Raw genomic sequence first — 23,861 nt, 5'->3', positions numbered from 1 at the left:
CCATCTGTGAAACATGGTTGTGGTAGTATCATGGTTTGGGCCTGTTTTTCTGCATCTGGGCCAGGACGGCTTGCCATCATTGATGGAGCAATGAATTCTGAGTTATACCAGTGAATTCTCAAGGAAAATATCAGGACATCTGTCCATGAACTGAATCTCCAGAGAAGGTGGGTCATGCAGCAAGACAACGACCCTAAGCACACAAGTCGTTCTACCAAAGGATGGTCAAAGAAGAATAAAGTTAATATTTTGGAATGGCCAAGTCAAAGTCCTGACCTTAATCCAATCGAAATGTTGTGGAAGGACCTGAAGCGAGCAGTTCATGTGAGAAAACCCACCAACATCCCAGAGTTGAAGCTGTTCTGTACAGAGGAATGGGCTAAAATTCCTCCAAGCCGGTGTGCAGGACTGATCAACAGTTACCGGAAATGTTTAGTTGCAGTTATTGCTGCACAAGGGGGTCACACCAGATACTGAAAGCAAAGGTTCACATACTTTTGCCACTCACAGATATGTAATATTGGATCATTTTCCTCAATAAATAAATGACCAAGTATAATATTTTTGTCTCATTTGTTTAACTAGGTTCTCTTTATCTACTTTTAAGCCTTGTGTGAAAATCTGATGATGTTTTAGGTCATATTTATGCAGAAATATAGAAAATTCTAAAGGGTTCACAAACTTTCAAGCACCACTGTATGTTGCTCTAGAACCTGGATATACTTTTCAGCATTGATGGTGTCTTTCCAGATGTGTAAGCTGCCCATGCCACATGCACTAATGCAACCCCATACCATCAGAGATGCAGGCTTCTGAACTGAGCGCTGATAACAACTTGGGTCGTCCTTCTCCTCTTTAGTCCGAATGACACGGCGTCCCTGATTTCCATAAAGAACTTCAAATTTTGATTCGTCTGACCACAGAACAGTTTTCCACTTTGCCACAGTCCATTTTAAATGAGCCTTGGCCCAGAGAAGACGTCTGCGCTTCTGGATCATGTTTAGATGCGGCTTCTTCTTTGAACTATAGAGTTCTAGCTGGCAACGGCGGATGGCACGGCGAATTGTGTTCACAGATAATGTTCTCTGGAAATATTCCTGAGCCCATTTTGTGATTTCCAATACAGAAGCATGCCTGTATGTGATGCAGTGCCATCTAAGGGCCCGAAGATCACGGGCACCCAGTATGGTTTTCCGGCCTTGACCCTTACGCATGGAGATTCTTCCAGATTCTCTGAATCTTTTGATGATATTATGCACTGTAGATGATATGTTCAAACTCTTTGCAATTTTACACTGTCGAACTCCTTTCTGATATTGCTCCATTATTTGTCGGCGCAGAATTAGGGGGATTGGTGATCCTCTTCCCATCTTTACTTCTGAGAGCTGCTGCCACTCCAAGATGCTCTTTTTATACCCAGTCATGTTAATGACCTATTGCCAATTGACCTAATGAGTTGCAATTTGGTCCTCCAGCTGTTCCTTTTTTTGTACCATTAACTTTTCCAGCCTCTTATTGCAGGGATGGGAATGAAAAATATTGAAAAAGTCTGAAAAAAGCCAGGGGTTTGGGGGCCACAGGCACCCAGTTGGGCCCAGGGGCAGAGCCCCAGTGGGGGCCCAGGGGGCGAAGCCCCTGGGAGCTAATGATTTTTGGCTATTTTTTTTTTTTACCCCCAAACCATTAATTTTATCAGCAAAAAGTTGCAATTTATTTGGAAATAAATTCCCTTTCTTGGTGGACTACCAGGTGAAAATGATTAATATGGTACAAGAGACTTGTTTTTAATCAATCAATTCACATTTGATGATTTCAAAAAAATCAATGCACCTTTTAATATAAACAAGAGCTCTACAGTATTATATTTCTGCATTTTTGTTATTCATGTCTTTCTTAACATGTGGATATCAATGTAAATGAAGAATATATAATTTTTAAAATATATAAAATACCTTACCAAATGGAGACTGGGCTGCTTTCTCTAAAGTTCTTTTCATAACAGTGATAAGGTTACAATACTTTTCCGTGTTTCTGTCCAGTTTATATACAAAATTAAAGTTTATATCAAACATTCATAAGCATTATATTACAATATATCAATAAAATACCTGAACATTATTCACACGATCAGCTACTGATATCAGAGGATTTACAGTGGAAGTGTGGCCATCTGTGCTTTTCACCAGTGGTTGATGTATATGAGATGCACTGCTACTATCACTAGTCTGAAGTGATGCTGGTAACTGGTAGTTTGTCCTCAGAAGTTTCAGTTTGTCTAAAATGATATCATCAGTATCATATGAAATTTATGTTCTTTGTTGACATACTCTAATCCTTTAAAATGAAGTGCAAACCAGAAAAAAGTTATATCATATAATTCTCTTAAGCTTTCTTTTGATGTTATCATGGTAGCAGGAGGTCTTGCATATTAAGCAGGCAGCATTCAACATCACTCATCACTTCCCTTTCAACTGTTGTGTGTACTAACTAGGTTTTATCTGGACAAGATGTTGTGTAATGTAATACATATACCATATGGTCAATTTGAAGATCAAGATGGTGATTCTGAATTAAAGAACAGGCATGTACAATTGGCATTACATACTGGAAATTTTTTTAAAATAAAAAACTACAAGTTCATCTCGGCCTAAAAAATTTGTGGCAGATGCTCCCATGCGGCACATGCCAGCAATCCCCCCCGTCCCCCTATGAAATGAGCAATAAGTAGGAGAGTTATACACGGTATCATACCTAAAATTTTATCAGAAATATAGATATGATACTATGATTCTCCCCAACATGCTACATTAGATAAGCTAACCCCATTTATAAAAGATACACACTTGTATTTGATATTGATTTTATATATAAATATATAAATAATGGCATTGATTCGTGCGATATACATTATAAATAATATAATGAATCATTGCCACAGCCACGGCCCAGCTTCGTTGTGACAGTCTGCTCGTCGATCTCGACATTCAGTGTTCTTTCTAACCAAGCCCATCGAAAATGGTTCTTTATCCCTGCACCTTTATCAATCTCCCTCGCTCAATCCTCTTCTTTCTTATCTAGGACTTTTGCCATTGTTGATATGCTAAAATATCCCGCCTGAATACGTGTCTTTCCAATGTTACAAATGCGTATCGTCAGTGTGTATGGTAGGTGAATGGTGATTGCAAGCCACGCGTGGAGAGCATGTGTACTTGTGTTTATACACTGCACGTGATGGGATTTCCCGAAAATTCTACCGCAAATAAGTCAAACATTGTCGCAAAAGTGAATGTTAATTACGACATGTCGAAAGACTCGAGTGTGTCAACCCGGAGCCCACCAAGAATCAAGACGTTTTAAGGTGACCACAGATCATTAACCATACCCCCCCCTCCCCCCCGAAAATTTCTCAACGGATTTACATCGATCTCAAAAACGATCATTTTGGTCTGAAAAAGTCGGAAATCCGCTGATCGGCGGAAAATTCTCATCCCTGTTCTTGCCCCTGTCCCAACTTTTTTGAGATGTGTTGCTGTCATGACATTTCAAATGAGCCAATATTTGGCATGAAATTTCAAAATGTCTCACTTTCAACATTTGATATGTTGTCTATGTTCTATTGTGAATACAATATCAGTTTTTGAGATTTATAAATTATTGCATTCCGTTTTTATTTACAATTTGTACTTTGTCCCAATTTTTTTTTGGAATCGGGGTTGTAGTATGTGTTCATGACCATAATATGAATAGTCAGATATTATTCATAGTCATTGAAAAACAAGCATGAGGCTGGCAGTGGTAACTGCAAAAACAGCAAATGCTATGCTTTTGAACTTTTCTTGCCCTTGTTGATCCGATGTCTTCTCCAAAGCAAACAGTTTTTGCAGTGGAAGCTTCGTGCTGAAAGGCTGGTCATGACTGGGTACACTTTTTTGATAGATACGCAATAAATTTTAAAATGTGCACATGTGGGTTATTTCATGGCAAAGGTGTGTTAACATTAATACTTGATTTATAAGCATGAATGTGAGCTATGAAGACAGGAAGAACAGATTTTTTTTTTTTTGGGGGGGGGGGGACAACTCTGAATTTAGCAATTTAGAACCAGCAGAATTGGGGTTAAGCAAAGAGCAAATGAGATAAGGAAGAGAAAAATTCACCTATCTGAATTAAAATATTAAACTTCTCTACAAGTTGTCACACATTCTATAAAAGCAAGTATGGAATAGATTATGAGCTTTCCAGGACCAACCTTTTGAGAGGATCAGACTTTACATGTCTTCTATCAATGAAATGAAATGAGAATTTCACATCTGTGACCAGTTCAGCTCTAAGCACAAGTGGACCCTGAATCAGTTTCTAATCCATCATGTCATTTGCGCATGAGCCCTTTGGTATTTCTCTTCAAAAACTTTTTGTTCTGTATTTCATTGAGAGAAAGGGACACAGAGCAGCGAGATGGGTTCTCCTTCCTGTACACGATGCTCTCCTTAATGGCCTCTTTGATCACCTGTGGAGGTAAAGTGAAAGAGTTAAAAAAAAGATTTCATTTGGCCATATGGTGAAAGAATGATTAAATCCAGACTCCACAGAAGTCATGTGCATTATGCTAAATGGTGGTCAAGAAAGTTTATTTACAAATTTATATAGCATAATAATATTATTTAGCATTTACCAATTACCCTGTGGCTACTATCTTCCATGCTTGTATTTAGTACATTAGCATTATTTGTGTTATTTTGTTGCCAGTTTTATATTAAATAATGGTGCTTTAAATAGTGATTATTTCCATTCATTTATTAAGCGTACTGTTCAGTAGGGGAGAGCGGGGAGACTTGGGACCGGGGAGACTTGGGACAGTTTGTCTCATCTCATCTCATTATCTCTAGCCGCTTTATCCTTCTACAGGGTCGCAGGCAAGCTGGAGCCTATCCCAGCTGACTACGGGCGAAAGGCGGGGTACACCCTGGACAAGTCGCCAGGTCATCACAGGGCTGACACATAGACACAGACAACCATTCACACTCACATTTACGGTCAATTTAGAGTCACCAGTTAACCTAACCTGCATGTCTTTGGACTGTGGGGGAAACCGGAGCACCCGGAGGAAACCCACGCGGACACGGGGAGAACATGCAAACTCCACACAGAAAGGCCCTCGCCGGCCACGGGGCTCGAACCCAGGACCTTCTTGCTGTGAGGCGACAGCGCTAACCACTACACCACCGTGTCGCCCTGGGACAGTTTGTATTCCCATAAATTAATTTCAACAAATCATGTTTTAGATTCCATCAAAAGTTAGATGTTGCCCCTTAGAGTAACCTACTTCCATTTGGAGCCACACAGCTGGACACTGCAGCAAGGTATGTGCGGTTCAATATTTTTGTCAACCAAAACTTGCATTTTCTAGGAAGTAAAGTATGTAGCCTAGAGACACTATATATAGTAATATTTATTAAATAAAAAAAAATTTTTTTTTTTTTTTTGGGGGGGGGGGCATTTAAGGATTTTTTTAAAAATGACCAGATGGGGTGAGTTAGGACAGTTCATGCTGCAGGTTTTTTCTTGAGGTTTACAAATATAAAATTTTTAAAAATGTTTGTTAAAATTTTGAACATGTCCCTGCATGAGGATTAAGCTTATTTTATTCCTTCTTGAGAATGGAACTGTTTTGTCTTGTCAGATTTGGATAAAGCTGGATAGAGCTCTTGGATAGAGCTCTTTCAGATAAATGGAAATAATGGCAAACCCTGAGAAGTGTATACAGTCAAACCTCGGGTCACGAACATCCCTATTCATGAACAAATCGGGCTACGAACACCATTTCCGAACAAATTTTGCTTTGATTCGCGAACGATGCTTCGATGCACGAGCACACAAACTGGCGGGCTTCTGCACCACGTGAGGCGTGTGGCAGCATTAGTTGTACTCAAGGTGGAGCGCTGTGAACATTGTTCGTCATTGCGTCGTGTTATGATTTATTTTTTGCTTTTTGCATTAAATTAACCCTCATTATGGCTCCCAAGAAAGTGAAAAGTGTTAGTGATAGTGCTCCTCCTCCATCCACGTGTGCCAGCAACTATCAACCACAAAGGTAAAGTGTACTGTACAATTATGTTTTATTTTAGTATTACTGTATTTTTCTATAATTAAGGTTATCTTTAATTTCTTTCTGTATTTTTTCCATACATAAACCCATAAAAAGTTACAAAAAACTATGTTTCTGGGGCCGGTGAATGGATTAATTGGATTTACATTAATTTCATTGGGAAAAATTAATTCAGTTCGTGAACGGAGTCAAAGAACGAATTAAGTTTGTAACCCAAGGTACCACTGTACTGGATAGGTGGTGGTATGATACCTATGCTCCCACTTGAGTCATGGACTCTTCAGGTGACTCTTCAAACTAAGTGGAGACTGAGTGGGGACCGAAGCAAATATGGCCTGCCAAAGTCTCCTGATCATATCTGGCTCCATCACATGAAAGCTACCAACATGTGGATAATTTAAAGCAATCCATAGGCCGAGTGTCAGCATCAGGCATGGTCAAACATCAGGAAGGAGGGGTTCGAGAGAACAAGTAGGAAACACCTGTTCATTGCTAATGGGAGCCTACTTCTGTGCCTGTTTTTGTCCTCAGTATGCTAGAGAGAGAAAAAATTCTCAGAGGTGGGTAAAGCCAAGTGCCACTAACTTCCAAACTATCCAAACCAGCAGGTTAAAAAAAAAATACAGAAACGTCTCCTCAGCCACTTAACACTCCTGTCTCAGGTGTCCTTATTCCCTTCTGAGTGCTAAGAGATCATATTTTGTTTTTATGCCCAAAGCACACATTCCTTGCATAGCCAGTAAAGTATGTCTGAGGCATGCCCATTCAAGTAAAGCCAACTTTCATGAGATTTTAGTGACCTTTCCTTTGCATTCTGGTTTTGCTCTTTATATGACAGTTGTCATGGCATGTCTTTTAGCAGAAGTTACAGTTCTACTGGCAGAAAGTTAATTTGTGCAGTTCCCTGAGTGCAGTTTGAATGCAACGATCCTGAATTTACCCAAAGTGAATCAAACACGTTGTGTATTTCAAGCTGCTGGTGAGATTTCTCTGGAGATGTGAGCTGCTAAACTGAGCCACAAGGCACAACATGAGGCAAAGGACAGATTGCTGAAGTGCTACAGAAATGTGTTCTGATAATTTGCATTTGTACACAGACTTGGCAAATGTTTGCTTGCTTCCCCCCCCATCACCATGTTTTTGACTGTAGCCTAGCTATCAGTCTTTAAGCACAAGTTTATGTGGAAAATTAAACACAGTTATCTAATATCAACTCACAAAATACCATGATGCAGCATTTTACGAGTAGTGTTATAAAAGCCAGGCTAATGTCTCAGGGATATCTGATTGAACATTTTTATCATAACATCAGAAATCAAACACAGGAGAGTTAGCTATGTGAAGTTTTCATTCAGATTACTCTGATCAGGATCATGTTTTACTGTGTTTATGGTTTGTGCTGTTGTGGACTCTTGATTAGCAGCAAGTGTAATGTGATTTGCACAGAGAAAACATTATCAGCATATTAAAATAAAGCACTCAAAGGTCTGGAATGAACTTTTTTTTTATGCATAGTGCAACTCCAGTGCATACACAACACTAATAAAAGTGTCATCATGTGGTCAGGACACTACTGGATGTTTGCAGTGCATTATGAGATGGCATGGCTGTAAATGCCTCACCTCTATGTTGTTAAGTGTGTTGAACTCCATGAGGTCATGCAGCTGAGTGAAGGCCTTGTTGGAATATTGGAAGTTAAAGGTGGAGTATGGTGTTTCTGGGTCATCAAAGATGTCATAGTCAGCAAACTCTTTGTCCGCTTCAGTCTCACGAGGAACTCCTGCAGAGCACCAAGTACAAAAGAACAACGTGGATGTTATATGATTGTGATTTTACAGTTCACAGTTTAAACTATATTAGACATATATATTACTAAATGCATTCCATATTGTTAAATTCAATCATGTTAAATTTGTCATACACTAAATTAATGTAGAATAGCTATGTCTTAAGACTATGTATATCTAAAGTATTTCCAAAGCTTCTGAAGAACATGGTCACAGGTACGTAATACACTACAGACTGTGCTGTTAAATGCAAACTATGCATGCTGGGGTGGTATGATGCGGCACAAAGCAAAAAAAGTGCATTATTTTCATATAACTGCAGTGTCTGGAGTGTTATTTCTCTTACACGACAGCAGTATGCAGTTTCCAATGATTACATTTGATTCGTTAATGAAAGACATACTGTGCATTTTAACAACTGATGCTATAGTTAGATTTAACGTTGTAGGACGTCTGAGAGAGAAGTTAGTTCCTGTTTTCACTCAGATTTAATGTTGTAGGACGTCTGAGAGAGAAGTTAACTCCTGTTTTCACTCAGAGTTGTCATTTTCTTTCCCTCTCTTGCTCTTCCCCCCTCGTTCTTTCTCTCTCTCTCACTCACACACACACACACACACACACACACACACACACACACACACACACACACACACATACCTGGGGCTTTGAACTTTCTGAAGTCTAGGTTAACCAGGACAAAGTGAATGACAGTGGGACAGTTCTTGTCACCCTTACTGGGCTTAAAGACATAGCACTCTTTCATTCCTTCCCGGTCAAACACTTTGGGATCAATTCTGGGAAATGGAAGCTTGTTCATGCGGGCCCACTTCTCAGCCAACAAAAGCTCCTAAAGAAAAAAAGAATGCACCACTTCAAAGTATGTTAACAGAATTATCATCAATGGCATAATCGTACAGCATTGTATGACATGTTTTCCTGTTTTGTTGCCATGGTAGCAGGTCTCTCCTACATTATATACAATATCACGCCATCCTGAGAAGGCAAAAGAGAGTTTTCAGATGAAGGGCGTTTGCATACTTTCCAGACCTGAGGGTATACGCAATGACAGCTTGAGACACATTCCAAATACCATGATTTGCTCAAATTATCATGTCCCTCCTACTAAAAGATTCGCAACGGTATGAAAAACAAGCTGTGCTATGCAACTCTGACTGAATGCCCTGGCAATAAATTGAGCCAACACATGACACACATTAAGAAGTAGAATAAAGAGATGGAGCAATTATCTTTTGTTTGGCAATGATTTCATGTACATTAGAATTAAAATATAAATGTGTGCGATAGAGCCATGGTCAAGCAGGAATGTGACTGTGAAAACAGAGAACATCCAGATCTAGCCCTGAACCAAATTGCTCGTCTACTTGGTAATGTTTTTGCATGTGCTTAGTGACCATGTGACTTCACGATGCCATAATTAACTTCAACATGTCATCCTAAACCTCAGCATGTCCACGAACAGAAACCATCATGTACCACTAAAAGCCTATCAGTGTCCTTTGCTGAGGATTGTATGCTGCGTGCTTCTCTATCTGTGAGAATGTGAAGCATTTACTACTACATGTGTTTGTATGTTCATAATCACCTTGAACGGAGGACTAGTGTCACTTGGTCGGGCCGAGAAGTCAAAGGAGATAATTAGGTCAACTCCCCTCTGGGGTCTCAGGATCAAAGGATAGGGCAGGTTAAAAGTCAAGCCACTGTCCACCACATGGATCTTCTTGCTCTTTACGTCGAGCGGCTCATAGATGCGGTCAAACTCATTGGGGTCTAATGCCATTCCACAATGAAGAGAGAGAAGGAGAGGGAAGAAATAAATGTTAAATGCTTTCAGAACTAAATCACAAATAGAAATAGATTAATTTAACGCTTTTGCAAATTTCCAACAACACTATCATTTTTTAGTTAATTTATGTTTTGCTGTCCACTGAAGAAGAACTGAAGAAATAAAATCAAACTATCTGTGCCATACTGAAATGCACAGCATCATATTATTTTATATCACATTGAATCGCATTGTGTTGAATCAAATCGTGTTGAATCACACTAGGGATGAATCGTTTATCACAACAGTAGTTGCTCCATATGTATCTTTAATGTATCACATTGGCCTCAGTGATGGAGATGCACATTCCTACTGTTAAAAAAAACTAGTCACCAAAAGCGTTTGTCCAACATATACAACATTAGTATTTCCAGACCAAATTATTTTATACCTGTTACAGCATCTACCTCCTCCTCAGGACTGTTTTGGTTCAGGACATCACTGAAGGGTGAGAAAGGGATGCTAGTGTTCAAGTTAAGACCGAGCATGAAGTTGTGCACTTTTCCCGCTCTGCCCTCACGCGTGTTAAACAGGGCGGAGTCACTGAACAGCGAGGTGACCATGCGCTGCATCCAGCTGGCCTGTGCTTGCTGATTGTCATTCTGCGTGCCAACTAAAGAGCAATCGCAAAGACACGAAGAGAAAATGTTTAGAACCTGCACTGAAAAAAAAGTATACTGAATTGACCTAATTAAAAATGTGTACATCAGTTCCATGTGAATGAACTGAGTCACATTAACACAGCTTGTTTTCATTCAATCAACATGATTTGATCATGTATTTTCAAAACCCTGGAATAAAATCGAACAGGGCACACTCACCTGAGCTCAGGACTGAACCCAGGATCTTGCATTGTGAGGCAGCTACGTTACCCGCTGCCGCACATGTCAAACAGATCAACTTAATCTTATCGTCTTTTCTTCCTGTCAGTGCCAACATCCTCACGAGATTTTAAAATGTAACTGGATTACATTAATACTATGTGAATTGCTTACACTCACTCAACATAATTCAAACTAGTAAATCAGATACATGTTTAAATCACATTTAGCATAAGCAATGAAATCATGTTTCAATAAGAAGTTTGACATTTTTATGCAAGCTATGTGTAATATTTTATCTCCTTTTTCCATGTGGTGAAAGAACAAACCACAGTAAAAAGCAGTTTTTAATGTGCCTTTGCATTGTGGGTAATGTAGTTTCTCACCTTTGCGTGACTCTTCATCAGTGTCTAGGCTGTCTTCTCCCACAATATGCTCAGGTTTTAAATGTTCTGTCAGACAAATACATGTTCACAGCCACTGATTAGTCACGTACTTGTTTTATTAAGGAGAGCCTAACAAGAGCTCCTTGCTTTAACTGCAAAACAAAACTTAAAAAATTTTCGTCCTGCAAAAAAAAACAACAAAAAAAACACTAGCTCCCTCTTTAAAGTCTCTCTGCAAAAATGTACTATAATTGTGCTAGATCAACTGCAACCCTGACCAGGATAAAGCTCCTACAGAAGATGATATATACTCATGAGTAAACTTATTACACTTTCAAGATACTGTTTGTACTCTTGCCACATATAACCCCAATTCCAAAAAAGTTGGAACACTGTGTAAACAGTAAATAAAAACATAATGTGATAATTTGCAAATCATGAAAACCCTATATTTCATTGAAAATAGTACAAAGACAATATATCAAATGTTGAAACTGAGAAATTTTATTGTCTTTTGAAAAATATATTCTCATTTTGAATTTGATGTCAGCAACACATTTAAAAAAAACTTGGGACAGGGGTATGTTTACCACTATGTTGCATCACCTCTACTTTTAACAACACTTTGTAAACATTTGGGAACTGAGGAGACCAATTGCTGTAGTTCTGAAAGAGAAATGTTGTCCGATTCTTACCTGATATACAATTTCAGTTGCTTAACAGGTCAGGGTGTCCTGTGTTATTTTGTGCTTCATAATGCACCAAAAGTTTTAAATGGGAGACAGGTCTAGACTGCAGGCAGGCCAGTTTAGCACCCAGACTCTTACTATGGAGCCATGCAGTTTTAATATGTACAGAAAGCGGTTTGGCACTATCTTGCTGAAAGAGGGAAGGCCTTCCCTGAAAAAGATTTTGTCTGGATGGCAGCATATTGCTCTTAAACACGTATATGAGGGTAAGTCAAAAAGTTCTAAGACAGATGTTATAATTTTAAAAGGTGTGAAAGACATCTCCCAGAATTCTACAAAGAAGGAATTCTCCAATGGAAACACCACTTGCAGAAGTGTTTAGGCTTAAATGGAGGATATGTAGAGAAATAGCTTTGTTATTTTCATAAATAAAGATTTTTTTTTCAGTTTGTCTTAGAACTTTTTGACTTACCCTCGTATATCATTCAGCATTAATGATGCCTTTCCAGATGTACAAGCTACCCATGTCATGAACACATACACGCTCATACCATCACATATGCTGGCTTTTGAACTGTGGACTGATAACAAGCCAGATGGTCCTGCTCCTCTTTTGCCTGGAGGATGTGGTGTCCATGATTTTGAAAAAGAATTTCTACTTTTGATTTATCAGCCCTCGGGACAATTTTCCACTTCACCTCAGGCCATCGTAAAAGAGCTCAGGCCCAGAGAAAGTGGCGGTGTTTCTGGATATTGTTTTAACTTGCATTTGTGGATGCAGTAAAGAACTGTTTTCACAAACGATGGTTTTCTGAAGTGTTTCTGAGCCCATACAGTGATTTCCACTATAGACACATGTCTGCTTTTAATGCAGTGTCGCCTGAGGGCCTGAAGATCACAGTCAGTTTTCAATGTCAGTTTTCAGCCTTGTCTCTGAGATTTCTCCAGATTCTCTGAATCTTGTAATGATATTATATACCATAGATTATGTGAGCCCCAAATTCTTTGTAATTTTACATTGAGGAATGTTATTCTTAAGTTGTTGCACTGTTTGCCCATGCACTCTTTCACAGAGCAGAGAACCCCTCCCCATCTTTACTTCTGAGAAACTCAGCCTCTCTGGGATGCTCTTTTTATACCCAATCATGTTACTGATCTGTTGCCAATTAACCAAATTAGTTTTTTTTTTAATGTTGCAGATCTTCACATTATGTTTTTATTTATGATTTACACAGTGTCCCATTTTTTTTGGAATTGGGGTTGTACTTATTTAAGGACTGTATTTCATTCAAAGCAAACTATGTACTGACTGGAGAGCACACTTTAAGAAGAAAAATATCTAGGCCCACCCTGTGGCACAAAAGATAGCAATCTGAATACTGGGTCTCAACATCTTTTTTTATTGAGTGAGAAAGGAAGTGTATGGCATCCTCAAGACTCAATCTTCTGAAGACAGAGTGGATGATTGAAGAGTGTGCGATTTGGGAGCTCGTGAACTGGCTTTAACACAAATCATCTGTTCGCTGGTTAGTTTTAAGAGTTAAATCCCCTTTATTTCTATCATACAAGAGGTGTGTGCTAAATATAAAATGAACTGAGTAAAGGGGGTTGAAACCTCTTCTCTAGTATATACATGTTAAAAAGGTTACAAGTAATGTATATGATATACATACATTATATAAATCTGTTAATTATAATGTGCACCTAATTATATGCAGACATGAGTATTTAGTAAACTCATAAATAAGTCAAGTAAGCAAATGTATAATTAGTTGTACATCTATTATACACAGAGTACATCAGTATTAATTTTGCTTTCATAAGTTAAGTAAAAGTTGTGGTCTTCACACATTTTTCTTTTGCTTTAACACTGATGTTAAAAAGAGCGTGGTACCCTAATTACAGGAAATGAGATGCCTTTAAAAAAAAAAAACCACACAAGCCCATATCTGGTTAAACATCAGCTCAGTAATATGATAATAATCAGACAGGGAGCACATCTTATCTCACATCTCTTCCTCTCCACTAACTAGTTCCACTTTCAAAAGCTTAAAATATTTAGTTGATAACATAATAGTAACCTTTCATAAGAGGGAGTTATAACTATTAATTCCTGTACATTAAGGCATCATATCAGAGTGGGGTAGTGCTGTCCCTAACCCTATTCATCATCTGAATTTAAACAGAAGCCTGCTATCATCAGTTATACCTGAAGAACATCAGATTATTTTATCTCTGTGTTTTGATGCAGTAAATAGTTATAGAAAATGTGATAGTGAACATGAGAAGCATGTGAAATGTCCATGTGAAATGAGACGTAACGTAGTGTGAGAAGATTTGCCTGCATCATACCCAGCTCCTCCTCCATGGTGCTTCCCCCAGTGTTGTCCTTTACCCCCAGTACTCTGTTAAAAAGTATGGAGAAAGCACTGCCCCAGACCCCTAAAGAACACACACACACACACACACACACACACTGCAAGATATCACAACCAACTAACCAACTGAATAATTAAGAACCAAGTTTTCTGTTTATCCTAAATGTAAAAGGGCCAATAAAAAGTTGATTCTCAGAATCTCAAACTGGGAATCAAAAGCAGACAATAAAGTTTTGGAGTTGATCCCTTGGCTAGAATTTTAAGTGACAAAGTAAGAGATTGCATCACTACAAATATCCGTAGTCTTGCAGAATTTTGCTTCTGAGTAATTTTTTTTGACAAAACAAGCTTACAATCAAACAAAATCCCCCCAAAACATCTTAAGGCTATTAACCCAACAAAGTTCACAGGAGAGTCAGGGATAGGTTTAGTTAGCTAGGCCAGCAGTCACACTCCAATGTACGCGGTTAAACTAACTGGAAATCATTTATCATGGTCATTTCCCAGTCACTGCTCGGCTGATGGCTGGCCTGTCATTGGACAAGTCCAGAGTAATAATGCTGGTGTAATATTATCTGTATATGTGATTTTTCTTTGTTTATATTATGTAAAATAGTAATTATTAAAGGCAGTGCAGGTAATTTTGGAGAAACCAGGAAGAGTAAGCTAGATTTTGAAAGTATCCAACTGAAAAATTTCTGCCTTTCCCTTCAGCCCTCCTTCCAAAACCACTTCTCCAAAACACATGAACGTGCATTGCCTGACTACTGCTGGAGGACGAGTGCATGATAGAGAGCATTGAGGGGAGAAGCATAGTGCATCGTTGTCATATCCAACTATCTCATGTTTCACTCACATATTTAAAAAAAAAAGAAAAAAAACCCCTAACATTATCATAATGAATGTAAACAACAAACATGGTTATTGTTTGTACTCACAGCTGTTGACTAGTTCACTAGCTTCAGCAACGTGTCGGTAATATGTCTGTCTAACCTTGTGGAAGGCTCCAGTCACACATAATGAGTTGACGGGCAGAGTGAGCACAGGTAGACAGGTAGGTAGGCCATCTAATCATTCCATTCAGACCGAATGTTACTGTACATCATTCAGACCAAAAGAAACAATTAGACGGGATTTTTACAGCCCTGTAAGTGCCACAGACGACAGATTTTTTTTTTGTTAGAGGATTTGATTTATTCATTGCTTGTTGGGATGTAAAAAGAATGTCAAGAAATATAACAAGGAATGCTTCGGGGAAAAAAATACCTACCCTGCCTTTAAAGCTCTCATTTTTTTTGGTCCAGGTACATAGAATAAGACTAGTCCATGCAACAGCTATGGATAAACAATTAGCCTAATTTTCCCTGTAGGGGAACTGCAGTGCTGATCCATCTTGGCATGACCTCCTGAGCCAGTTACGATTTCTTATGCTATGTCACATGCTGCTAAATTAAAACTAGAAAGCATGTCCTGTTGACACAAAGTGACACAACAGGACAGAAACAGTATCCTGTATCCATACACATAAGGCAGTTTGGTTTACTGATTGACAATTCAGACTTAAGGCTGAGATTAAGACTTCAAATATATATATATATATATACACACACACACACACACACACACACACACACACACACAATTTTTTTGTACATTTAGTAGACACTCTTATCCAGAGCGACATACAACATACCCAAAGCAGCCTGGGAAGCAGTTGGGGGTTAGGTGCCTTGCTCAAGGGCACTTTAGCCACTCCAGCTGGTTCAGGGAATTGAACTGGCAACCTTCTGGTCCCAAAACTGCTTCTCTAACCACTAGGCCACGGCCTATATAGGCTCATATATGGTGAGTAGAGAAAAACAAAATGGCGGCGCATGAGGCTGAACCAACTGAGGATGAAATAAAAACTACTCGAAAACAAGCCCCCCAAAAATACGAAAAGCAACAAAATATGGAGTGAAAGTATTTGATGGTAAGAACATATCTTTTTTTATTTTTCAAGAATTATTATTATAGCAGGGTGGCATGGTGGTGTAGTGGTTAGTGCTGTTGCCTCACAGCAAGAAGGTCCGGGTTCGAGCCCCATGGCCGGCGAGGGCCTTTCTGTGCGGAGTTTGCATGTTCTCCCCATGTCCGTGTGGGTTTCCTCCGGGTGCTCTGGTTTCCCCCACAGTCCAAAGACATGCAGGTTAGGTTAACTGGTGACTCTAAATTGACCGTAGGTGTGAGTGTGAATGGTTGTCTGTGTCTATGTGTCAGCCCTGTGATGACCTGGCGACTTGTCCAGGGTGTACCCCGCCTTTCGCCCGTAGTCAGCTGGGATAGGCTCCAGCTTGCCTGCGACCCTGTAGAACAGGATAAAGCGGCTAGAGATAATGAGATGAGATTATTATAGCATTTTTCACAAATTGCTACTGTCATTTTGCTGCTTTTCTTTACATTCTAAGCAACAAGAGTGCTCCGAGAGCACAATATCCCCCACTCACAACTATGCCATAACTCTGGTAAAATGCGACTGAATCGAACGAAACTGCAATATGCATATTACCGACATATAACAAAGAATTCTGTTACGTTTCATGAAATTCCTCCAAAAATTGTGAGAGGAGTTGATTTCTGAATGTGAGTACCCTTCCCGGGATGGACAGACGGACATCGCCATGCCATACTCTCCCTTCAGGCCTTTCAGCCAGTGGGGGATAAAATTTTTGAGGGAAGTTGATTTCAGAAAGCAAGCACACATTGATGAAATTGCCAAAGTATAAGTTTGTTAATAATCAAGGGCATAACTCTGGTAAAATTTGCCCAAATTAAGCAAAATTTCAATATGCGTATAACTGTTGTATAGCAAAGCCTTTTGCCAAGTTTGGTGAAATTCCGCCACAAATTGTGAGAGGACTTGATTTCAGAATAACATGCACCCTCATGAAATTGTCAAAGTACAAGCTATTTAATCAAGGGTCAAAACTCTGGTAAAATTTTCACAAACAAAATTAAATTGCAATATGCGTATTACTGTAATATAACAAGGCCTTTTGCCAAGCTTTGAGAAATTCATCCAAAAATTGTGAGAGGAGTTGATGTCAGAAGGCAAGCACACCTTCACGAAATTGTGAAAGTACAAGGTTGTTAATCAAGGGCTACAACTCTAGTAAAATGCGACCAAATTGAACAAAATAACAATATGCATACTACCGACATACAATGCCTTTTGCCACGTTTTGTGAAATTCCTCCAAAAATTGAGAGGAGTTGATTTCAGAAGGAAAACACACACTCATGAAATTGTCAAATTATAATTTTGTTAATTAAGGGCTGTAACTCTGGTAAAATGTGACCCAATTTGACAAAATTACAATATGCGTATTACCGACATATAACAAAGAATCCTGCCAAGTTTCATGAAATTCCTCAAAAAATTGTGAGAGGAGTTGATTTCAGAAAAAGAGCGCCCTTCCCGGGATGGACGGATGGATGGAAATCTCGACATAATTCCCCTTCGGGCCTTTTGGGCAGCGGGGAATAAAAATTATTTTGTCGGACGTTTTGTATAAAGTTTTATTAATTGAATTTGCAAAAAATAAAAATAAAATGCTCTGTTTCTCAAAATCCAATGAATGTGGACATTATAAAACAGTAATTCCACTCAATCTCTTTGTATATGGCTTATATCAGCTCATGTACGACTCGATTTCATGGAATAGCTGTTTTTTATATATATATATATATATATATATATATATATATATATATATATATATATATATATATGTAAGGGCTGTCAAACGATTAAAAAATTTAATCGCGATTAATCTCAGAATTTCATATAGTTACTCACGATTAATCGCATTTTTTTAAATCTATGTAAATGAATAAGGCTTTTAAAGTGAAATGTTACAATTAAAATGGTGAACACATTTTATGCTAAAAGTACTTGTTAAAAACTGCTGGGACAAGAGAAAATGGTAAGGGAGTTTATTCACTCACATACTAGGCAGTACTGAACATACAAAACACAAAATTGGATTTTGTGATGGATTAGGGAGCTGTAGTCTCAAATATAAGACATGTAGTCACATACTACTGTGTCTCAGTTCAGACATGTGTGACAAAAGAAAATAAAAATGAAATAAAACTTCAATTGTGCTGGAGTTGTATTCAGTCACAGCCTATAGGACTTCACAGTACTGTGCAAACAAAAATAAATTGCAGTTGGGCTTCAATAAAGACATTTAGTATCATATCACAGTGCTACAGCATACTGAAATCTCACTTTGCAAAAGTATTTTAGAACTGCAAAGTGCATACCAAAACCAACTCAATCACACTCTACTTTTGAAATGAAACTTCTTGTTTAACAGACCTTTCTCCATCACTCACACTTACTCTTATTGAAGCAGTGCGTGACAAGCCTCAACAGGAACTATGGGTGACTCGCAGGGCCAAATTAGAATTTGCGCTAACGGCACTATTTTTTTTTTTAATCGCGTTAAATTGAGATCGCGTTAACGCGTTATTATCACGTTAACTTCGACAGCCCTAATATATATATATATATATATATATATATATATATATATATATATATATCTCTCATCTCATTATCTCTAGTCGCTTTATCCTGTCCTACAGGGTCGCAGGCAAGCTGGAGCCTATCCCAGCTGACTACGGGCGAAAGGCGGGGTACACCCTGGACAAGTCGCCAGGTCATCACAGGGCTGACACATAGACACAGACAACCATTCACACACATTCACACCTACGGTCAATTTAGAGTCACCAGTTAACCTAACCTGCATGTCTTTGGACTGTGGGGGAAACCGGAGCACCCGGAGGAAACCCACGCGGACACGGGGAGAACATGCAAACTCCGCACAGAAAGGCCCTCGCTAGCCACGGGACTCGAACCCAGGACCTTCTTGCTGTGAGGCGACAGCGCTAACCATATATATATATATATATATATATATATATATATATATATATATATATATATATATATATAATTATTTATTTATTCCCCACACACACACACACACACACACACACACACACACACACACACACACACACACACACAAGAGTGTCAACCCCAGTGACTGTGTAGTCATGGATGTTCAGGCCCATGATTAGCTAGTAAATATAATCTTCTGCGCAATATGAAACAGAAGAAGAAATACTTGGAGGAGTGTTTTGAATAGCTTGAAATGAAATTTGATTGGACAGTTTTCCCCCTCATTTATTCTCTCACTTTGCATCCATAAAACTGTTTTGTTGTAGAAGTTTTAAATCAGACACAGCATTTTTGGAATAGAATTAATTGAATTACAACCCCGATTCCAAAAAAGTTGGGACAAAGTACAAATTGTAAATAAAAACGGAATGCAATAATTTACAAATCTCAAAAACTGATATTGTATTCACAATAGAACATAGACAACATATCAAATGTCGAAAGTGAGACATTTTGAAATTTCATGCCAAATATTGGCTCATTTGAAATTTCATGACAGTAACACATCTCAAAAAAGTTGGGACAGGGGCAATAAGAGGCTGGAAAAGTTAAAGGTACAAAAAAGGAACAGCTGGAGGACCAAATTGCAACTCATTAGGTCAATTGGCAATAGGTCATTAACATGACTGGGTATAAAAAGAGCATCTTGGAGTGGCAGCGGCTCTCAGAAGTAAAGATGGGAAGAGGATCACCAATCCCCCTAATTCTGCGCCGACAAATAGTGGAGCAATATCCGAAAGGAGTTCGACAGTGTAAAATTGCAAAGAGTTTGAACATATCATCATCTACAGTGCATAATATCATCAAAAGATTCAGAGAATCTGGAAGAATCTCTGTGCGTAAGGGTCAAGGCTGGAAAACCATACTGGGTGCCCGTGATCTTCGGGCCCTTAGACGGCACTGCATCACATACAGGCATGCTTCTGTATTGGAAATCACAAAATGGGCTCAGGAATACTTCCAGAGAACATTATCTGTGAACACAATTCACCGTGCCATCCGCCGTTGCCAGCTAAAACTCTATAGTTCAAAGAAGAAGCCGCATCTAAACATGATCCAGAAGCGCAGACGTCTTCTCTGGGCCAAGGCTCATTTAAAATGGACTGTGGCAAAGTGGAAAACTGTTCTGTGGTCAGACGAATCAAAATTTGAAGTTCTTTATGGAAATCAGGGACGCCATGTCATTCGGACTAAAGAGGAGAAGGACGACCCAAGTTGTTATCAGCGCTCAGTTCAGAAGCCTGCATCTCTGATGGTATGGGGTTGCATTAGTGCGTGTGGCATGGGCAGCTTACACATCTGGAAAGACACCATCAATGCTGAAAGGTATATCCAGGTTCTAGTGCAACATATGCTCTCATCCAGACGACGTCTCTTTCAGGGAAGACCTTGCATTTTCCAACATGACAATGCCAAACCACATACTGCATCAATTACAGCATCATAGCTGCGTAGAAGGGTCCGGGTACTGAACTGGCCAGCCTGCAGTCCAGATCTTTCACCCATAGAAAACATTTGGCGCATCATACCGGTAAAACGGAAGATACGACAAAAAAGACCTAAGACAGTTGAGCAACTAGAATCCTACATTAGACAAGAATGGGTTAACATTCCTATCCCTAAACTTGAGCAACTTGTCTCCTCAGTCCCCAGACGTTTACAGACTGTTGTAAAGAGAAAAGGGGATGTCTCACAGTGGTAAACATGGCCTTGTCCCAACTTTTTTGAGATGTGTTGTTGTCATGAAATTTAAAATAACCTAATTTTTCTCTTTAAATAATACATTTTCTCAGTTTAAACATTTGATATGCCATCTATGTTCTATTCTGAATAAAATATGGAATTTTGAAACTTCCACATCATTGCATTCCGTTTTGATTTACAATTTGTACTTTGTCCCAACTTTTTTGGAATCGGGGTTGTTTTCACAAGTCCTCATGTAGCAGAATAAAGTTTATATATAAAGTGTGAACATTTTGTCTTTATTTCTCACAGTATAGTGTAAACAGGAGTCACAGATGTATCATCTTACCCATTAGGAAGTGCAGAGGATTCTCCTCATATTTCTTAACTACAGTTCCCATGAAGAATTTACTGCCAAAGAGGTCAGGGGACATGAATGTGCCATATTTAGCCATGCCAATCTCATAAGGACTGAACTCCACCCAATCTGTGAATCAAAACACATCACAATTAGTACATTATTTTGCATAATTGTTTTTAACCTAATTGAAGGTCATGGTCCTGTCTGTTACTTGGCAAAATGTGCACTTTTTTTTTTACTCTATTCATCACCTGAGTGTGTGTGGATTCTAGCAGTATGCATTGTTATGTGTGGAGTGACTGGCAGCACTGGTCAGAAAAGAGGAAGCTGAGGTCAGTGGCCCAGATTACTCTTTCATGTTTTCTATGCAGGACTATTTTAGGATCATCAGGATGACACGAGGGGGAAAAATGTGTGTGTGGGTATATATATATATATATATATATATATATATATATATATATATATATATATATATGTGTGTGTGTGTGTGTGTATATACATACACACACTCACTGGCCACTGCTGTTTTATGTAGTTATCTAATCAGCCAATCCATTGACACCAACACACTGCATAAAATCACACAGATACAAATCAAGAGCATCAGTTAATATTCACTTCAAACATCATAATGGTAAAAATTGTGATATCCGCGACTTTCACTGTGGCATGGTTGTTGGTGCCAGATGGACTGGTTTGAGTATTTCAGAAACTGCTGATCTCCTGGGGTTTTCACACAGAACAGTCTCTAGAGTTTAAAAAGAATGGTGCACAAAACAAAAAGACATTTGAGTAAGCAACTGTTCTGTGGGTGGAAACACCTTGTTGATAAGAGAGGTCAGAGGGAAATGGCCAGATTGGTTCGAGCTACCAGGAAGGCTATAGTAACTCATATAATCTCTCTTTACAACCGTGGTGATTCCAAGGTTGTCATAGCCAGGGGTGGCAGTAGGGACAAGCTCCCACTGCCTAAAAAGTGTTCCCACATGACATGCACCTCAAACAGCCTCTGACAACTAAGTCCAACTCCTGGCCTGCTTGTGTGGATTAGTCTTGAAGCCTGGTGGAACTGCTTTTACTGACAGGAGAAGGTGCGAGGGCGGATCTCTGGCGCCTTAAAACAAGTTGCTTTGGGTATGTGGAGCTTGTCAGCCTGGGAAGGCAGTCCATCTAAGAGAAGGTAAACGCTGATCTCAAACCTCCACTGCCTTGTGGCCATATCCAGTTTTGGAAAAGGCTTCAGGAGCAAACCTCGAGGAAAAACCCAGAGTGGAGCCCCTAAGGGGGTTGGATCATCAACATTGACCTCCTTCTGGCAGCTCCTGCAGCCAAGCTGATGCCAAACGTATTGCTCTGCTCTTCTCTGGACCACATCGGTGAGGCTGAGAGGGTGATTCTATTGACTGGGCACCACAAGATCTCCATACACTTTGCCCAGGCATGCGCCCTGGAGAGGTCACTCCAGGGCCGCTGTTCTCAGTATCATAAAAAACACAGGAGGCAACAGTTACGAGTTGCAAGTCCAGACCAATTGGCATAGGTTCAGGCGCTAGGGGCTGTCTCCAATGGTGGGAGGGATTATCGTAGTCTCATTGGTCAGCTATCGCCTGCCTCAAGCTGGGCAGCCCCCAGCCAGTAAGGTCCTGACTCACCACAGTCTGCCTGCTTCTTTGGGTGCTTGGAGCTAAAAGTAACAACCGACAAGCAGACTGTAAACATCGCACCAGGCAAAGAAAGAAGAAAGAGAAAACCATCACTCATATGACTAGCAAGCTGGAATATCAGGACAATGTGTGCTGGCCTCTCTGATGACTTACGTCAGGTTGATGACTCCAGGAAAACAGCTATCATCAACCAAGAGCTCAAAAGGCTCTCAGTTGATGTCATTGCCACGCTGCAGGAGACCAGACTCCATTCAAATGGTGGCCTCAGTGAACAGGACTACACATTATTTTGGCAGGGAAAGGAACCAGAGGAACCATGTATGACTCAATTTCAGAGGAACCACAATTGCATGGTGTTGGATTCACTGTGAGAAACTCTCGCCTGTCATCAGTGGAACCACCATCCAAAGGCACAGCCCGAATCCTCTCTCTCTCTCTCTCTCTCTCTCTCTCTCTCAACCTCCTCTGACACAGTGAACATCTTGAACATCTATGCTCCTACATTTTGCTCATCAGCCAAGGTCAAAGATGAGCTTTACAAGAAGCTTGATTCCACTATCAGAAGGATTCCTCCTACAGAACACCTGTACCTACTTGGGGACTTCAACACCCGAGTGGGAGCCAACCATGACTCCTGGCCCCACAGCATTGGCCACTGTGGTGTTGGCAAGCTTGACGAGAAAAGACAGAGGCTTCTAGAGCTGTGCTCCTACCACAACCTCTGTATAATCAACATGTTCTTCTCCAGCAAGCCAAACTACAGAGTATCCTGGTGGGACCCCAGATCCTGTCATGGGATCTCGTTATCACTTGAAGACCCTCACTGAACTGCATCCTTGTCACTCGCAGCTATCACAGTGTTGACTGTGACACCAACCACTGCCTGGTAGGCAGCAAGGTGTGTCTTCAGCCCAAATTAATCCACTGCTCCAAGCAGAAAGGATGCCCATATATCAACACAGCCAGGACAACAATCCCAGACCTGTGTGAATGCTTCGCCGGCTCCATTGAAGAAGTCCTGAAGGACTGCCCCACAGGCAATGCCGAAGAGAGATGGAATCCCATCTGTAATGCCATTTACAACTCCGCCTTGGACACCTTCAGCAAGAGAGATAGGCAGAACCCAG

The 23,861-nt window shown here is 39.7% G+C and overlaps 1 protein-coding gene across 1 annotated transcript in view; it reads right to left on the bottom strand.

Moving 5' to 3' along the window:
* Nucleotides 1-643: 643 nt before the first annotated feature.
* Nucleotides 644-23,861, bottom strand: part of pla2g4ab (phospholipase A2, group IVAb (cytosolic, calcium-dependent)) — a 69,945-nt gene continuing 46,727 nt past the window's right edge. Inside the window, exons 11-18 of the mRNA XM_060917357.1 lie at nt 21,056-21,193; nt 13,985-14,074; nt 10,944-11,009; nt 10,128-10,349; nt 9,497-9,681; nt 8,551-8,740; nt 7,729-7,886; nt 644-4,507 (exon numbers count right to left, since the gene is read on the bottom strand). Of these exons, the coding sequence (XP_060773340.1) occupies nt 4,370-4,507; nt 7,729-7,886; nt 8,551-8,740; nt 9,497-9,681; nt 10,128-10,349; nt 10,944-11,009; nt 13,985-14,074; nt 21,056-21,193 (1,187 nt within the window). The 3' untranslated portion in view covers nt 644-4,369. The remainder of the gene's footprint in view (nt 4,508-7,728; nt 7,887-8,550; nt 8,741-9,496; nt 9,682-10,127; nt 10,350-10,943; nt 11,010-13,984; nt 14,075-21,055; nt 21,194-23,861) is intronic.

This window comes from Neoarius graeffei, chromosome 3 (assembly GCF_027579695.1).
Source record: "Neoarius graeffei isolate fNeoGra1 chromosome 3, fNeoGra1.pri, whole genome shotgun sequence".
NCBI lineage: Eukaryota > Metazoa > Chordata > Actinopteri > Siluriformes > Ariidae > Neoarius > Neoarius graeffei.
The sequence above is the reverse complement of the archived record's forward strand: the minus strand, read 5'-3'. Positions and strand labels throughout refer to the sequence as shown.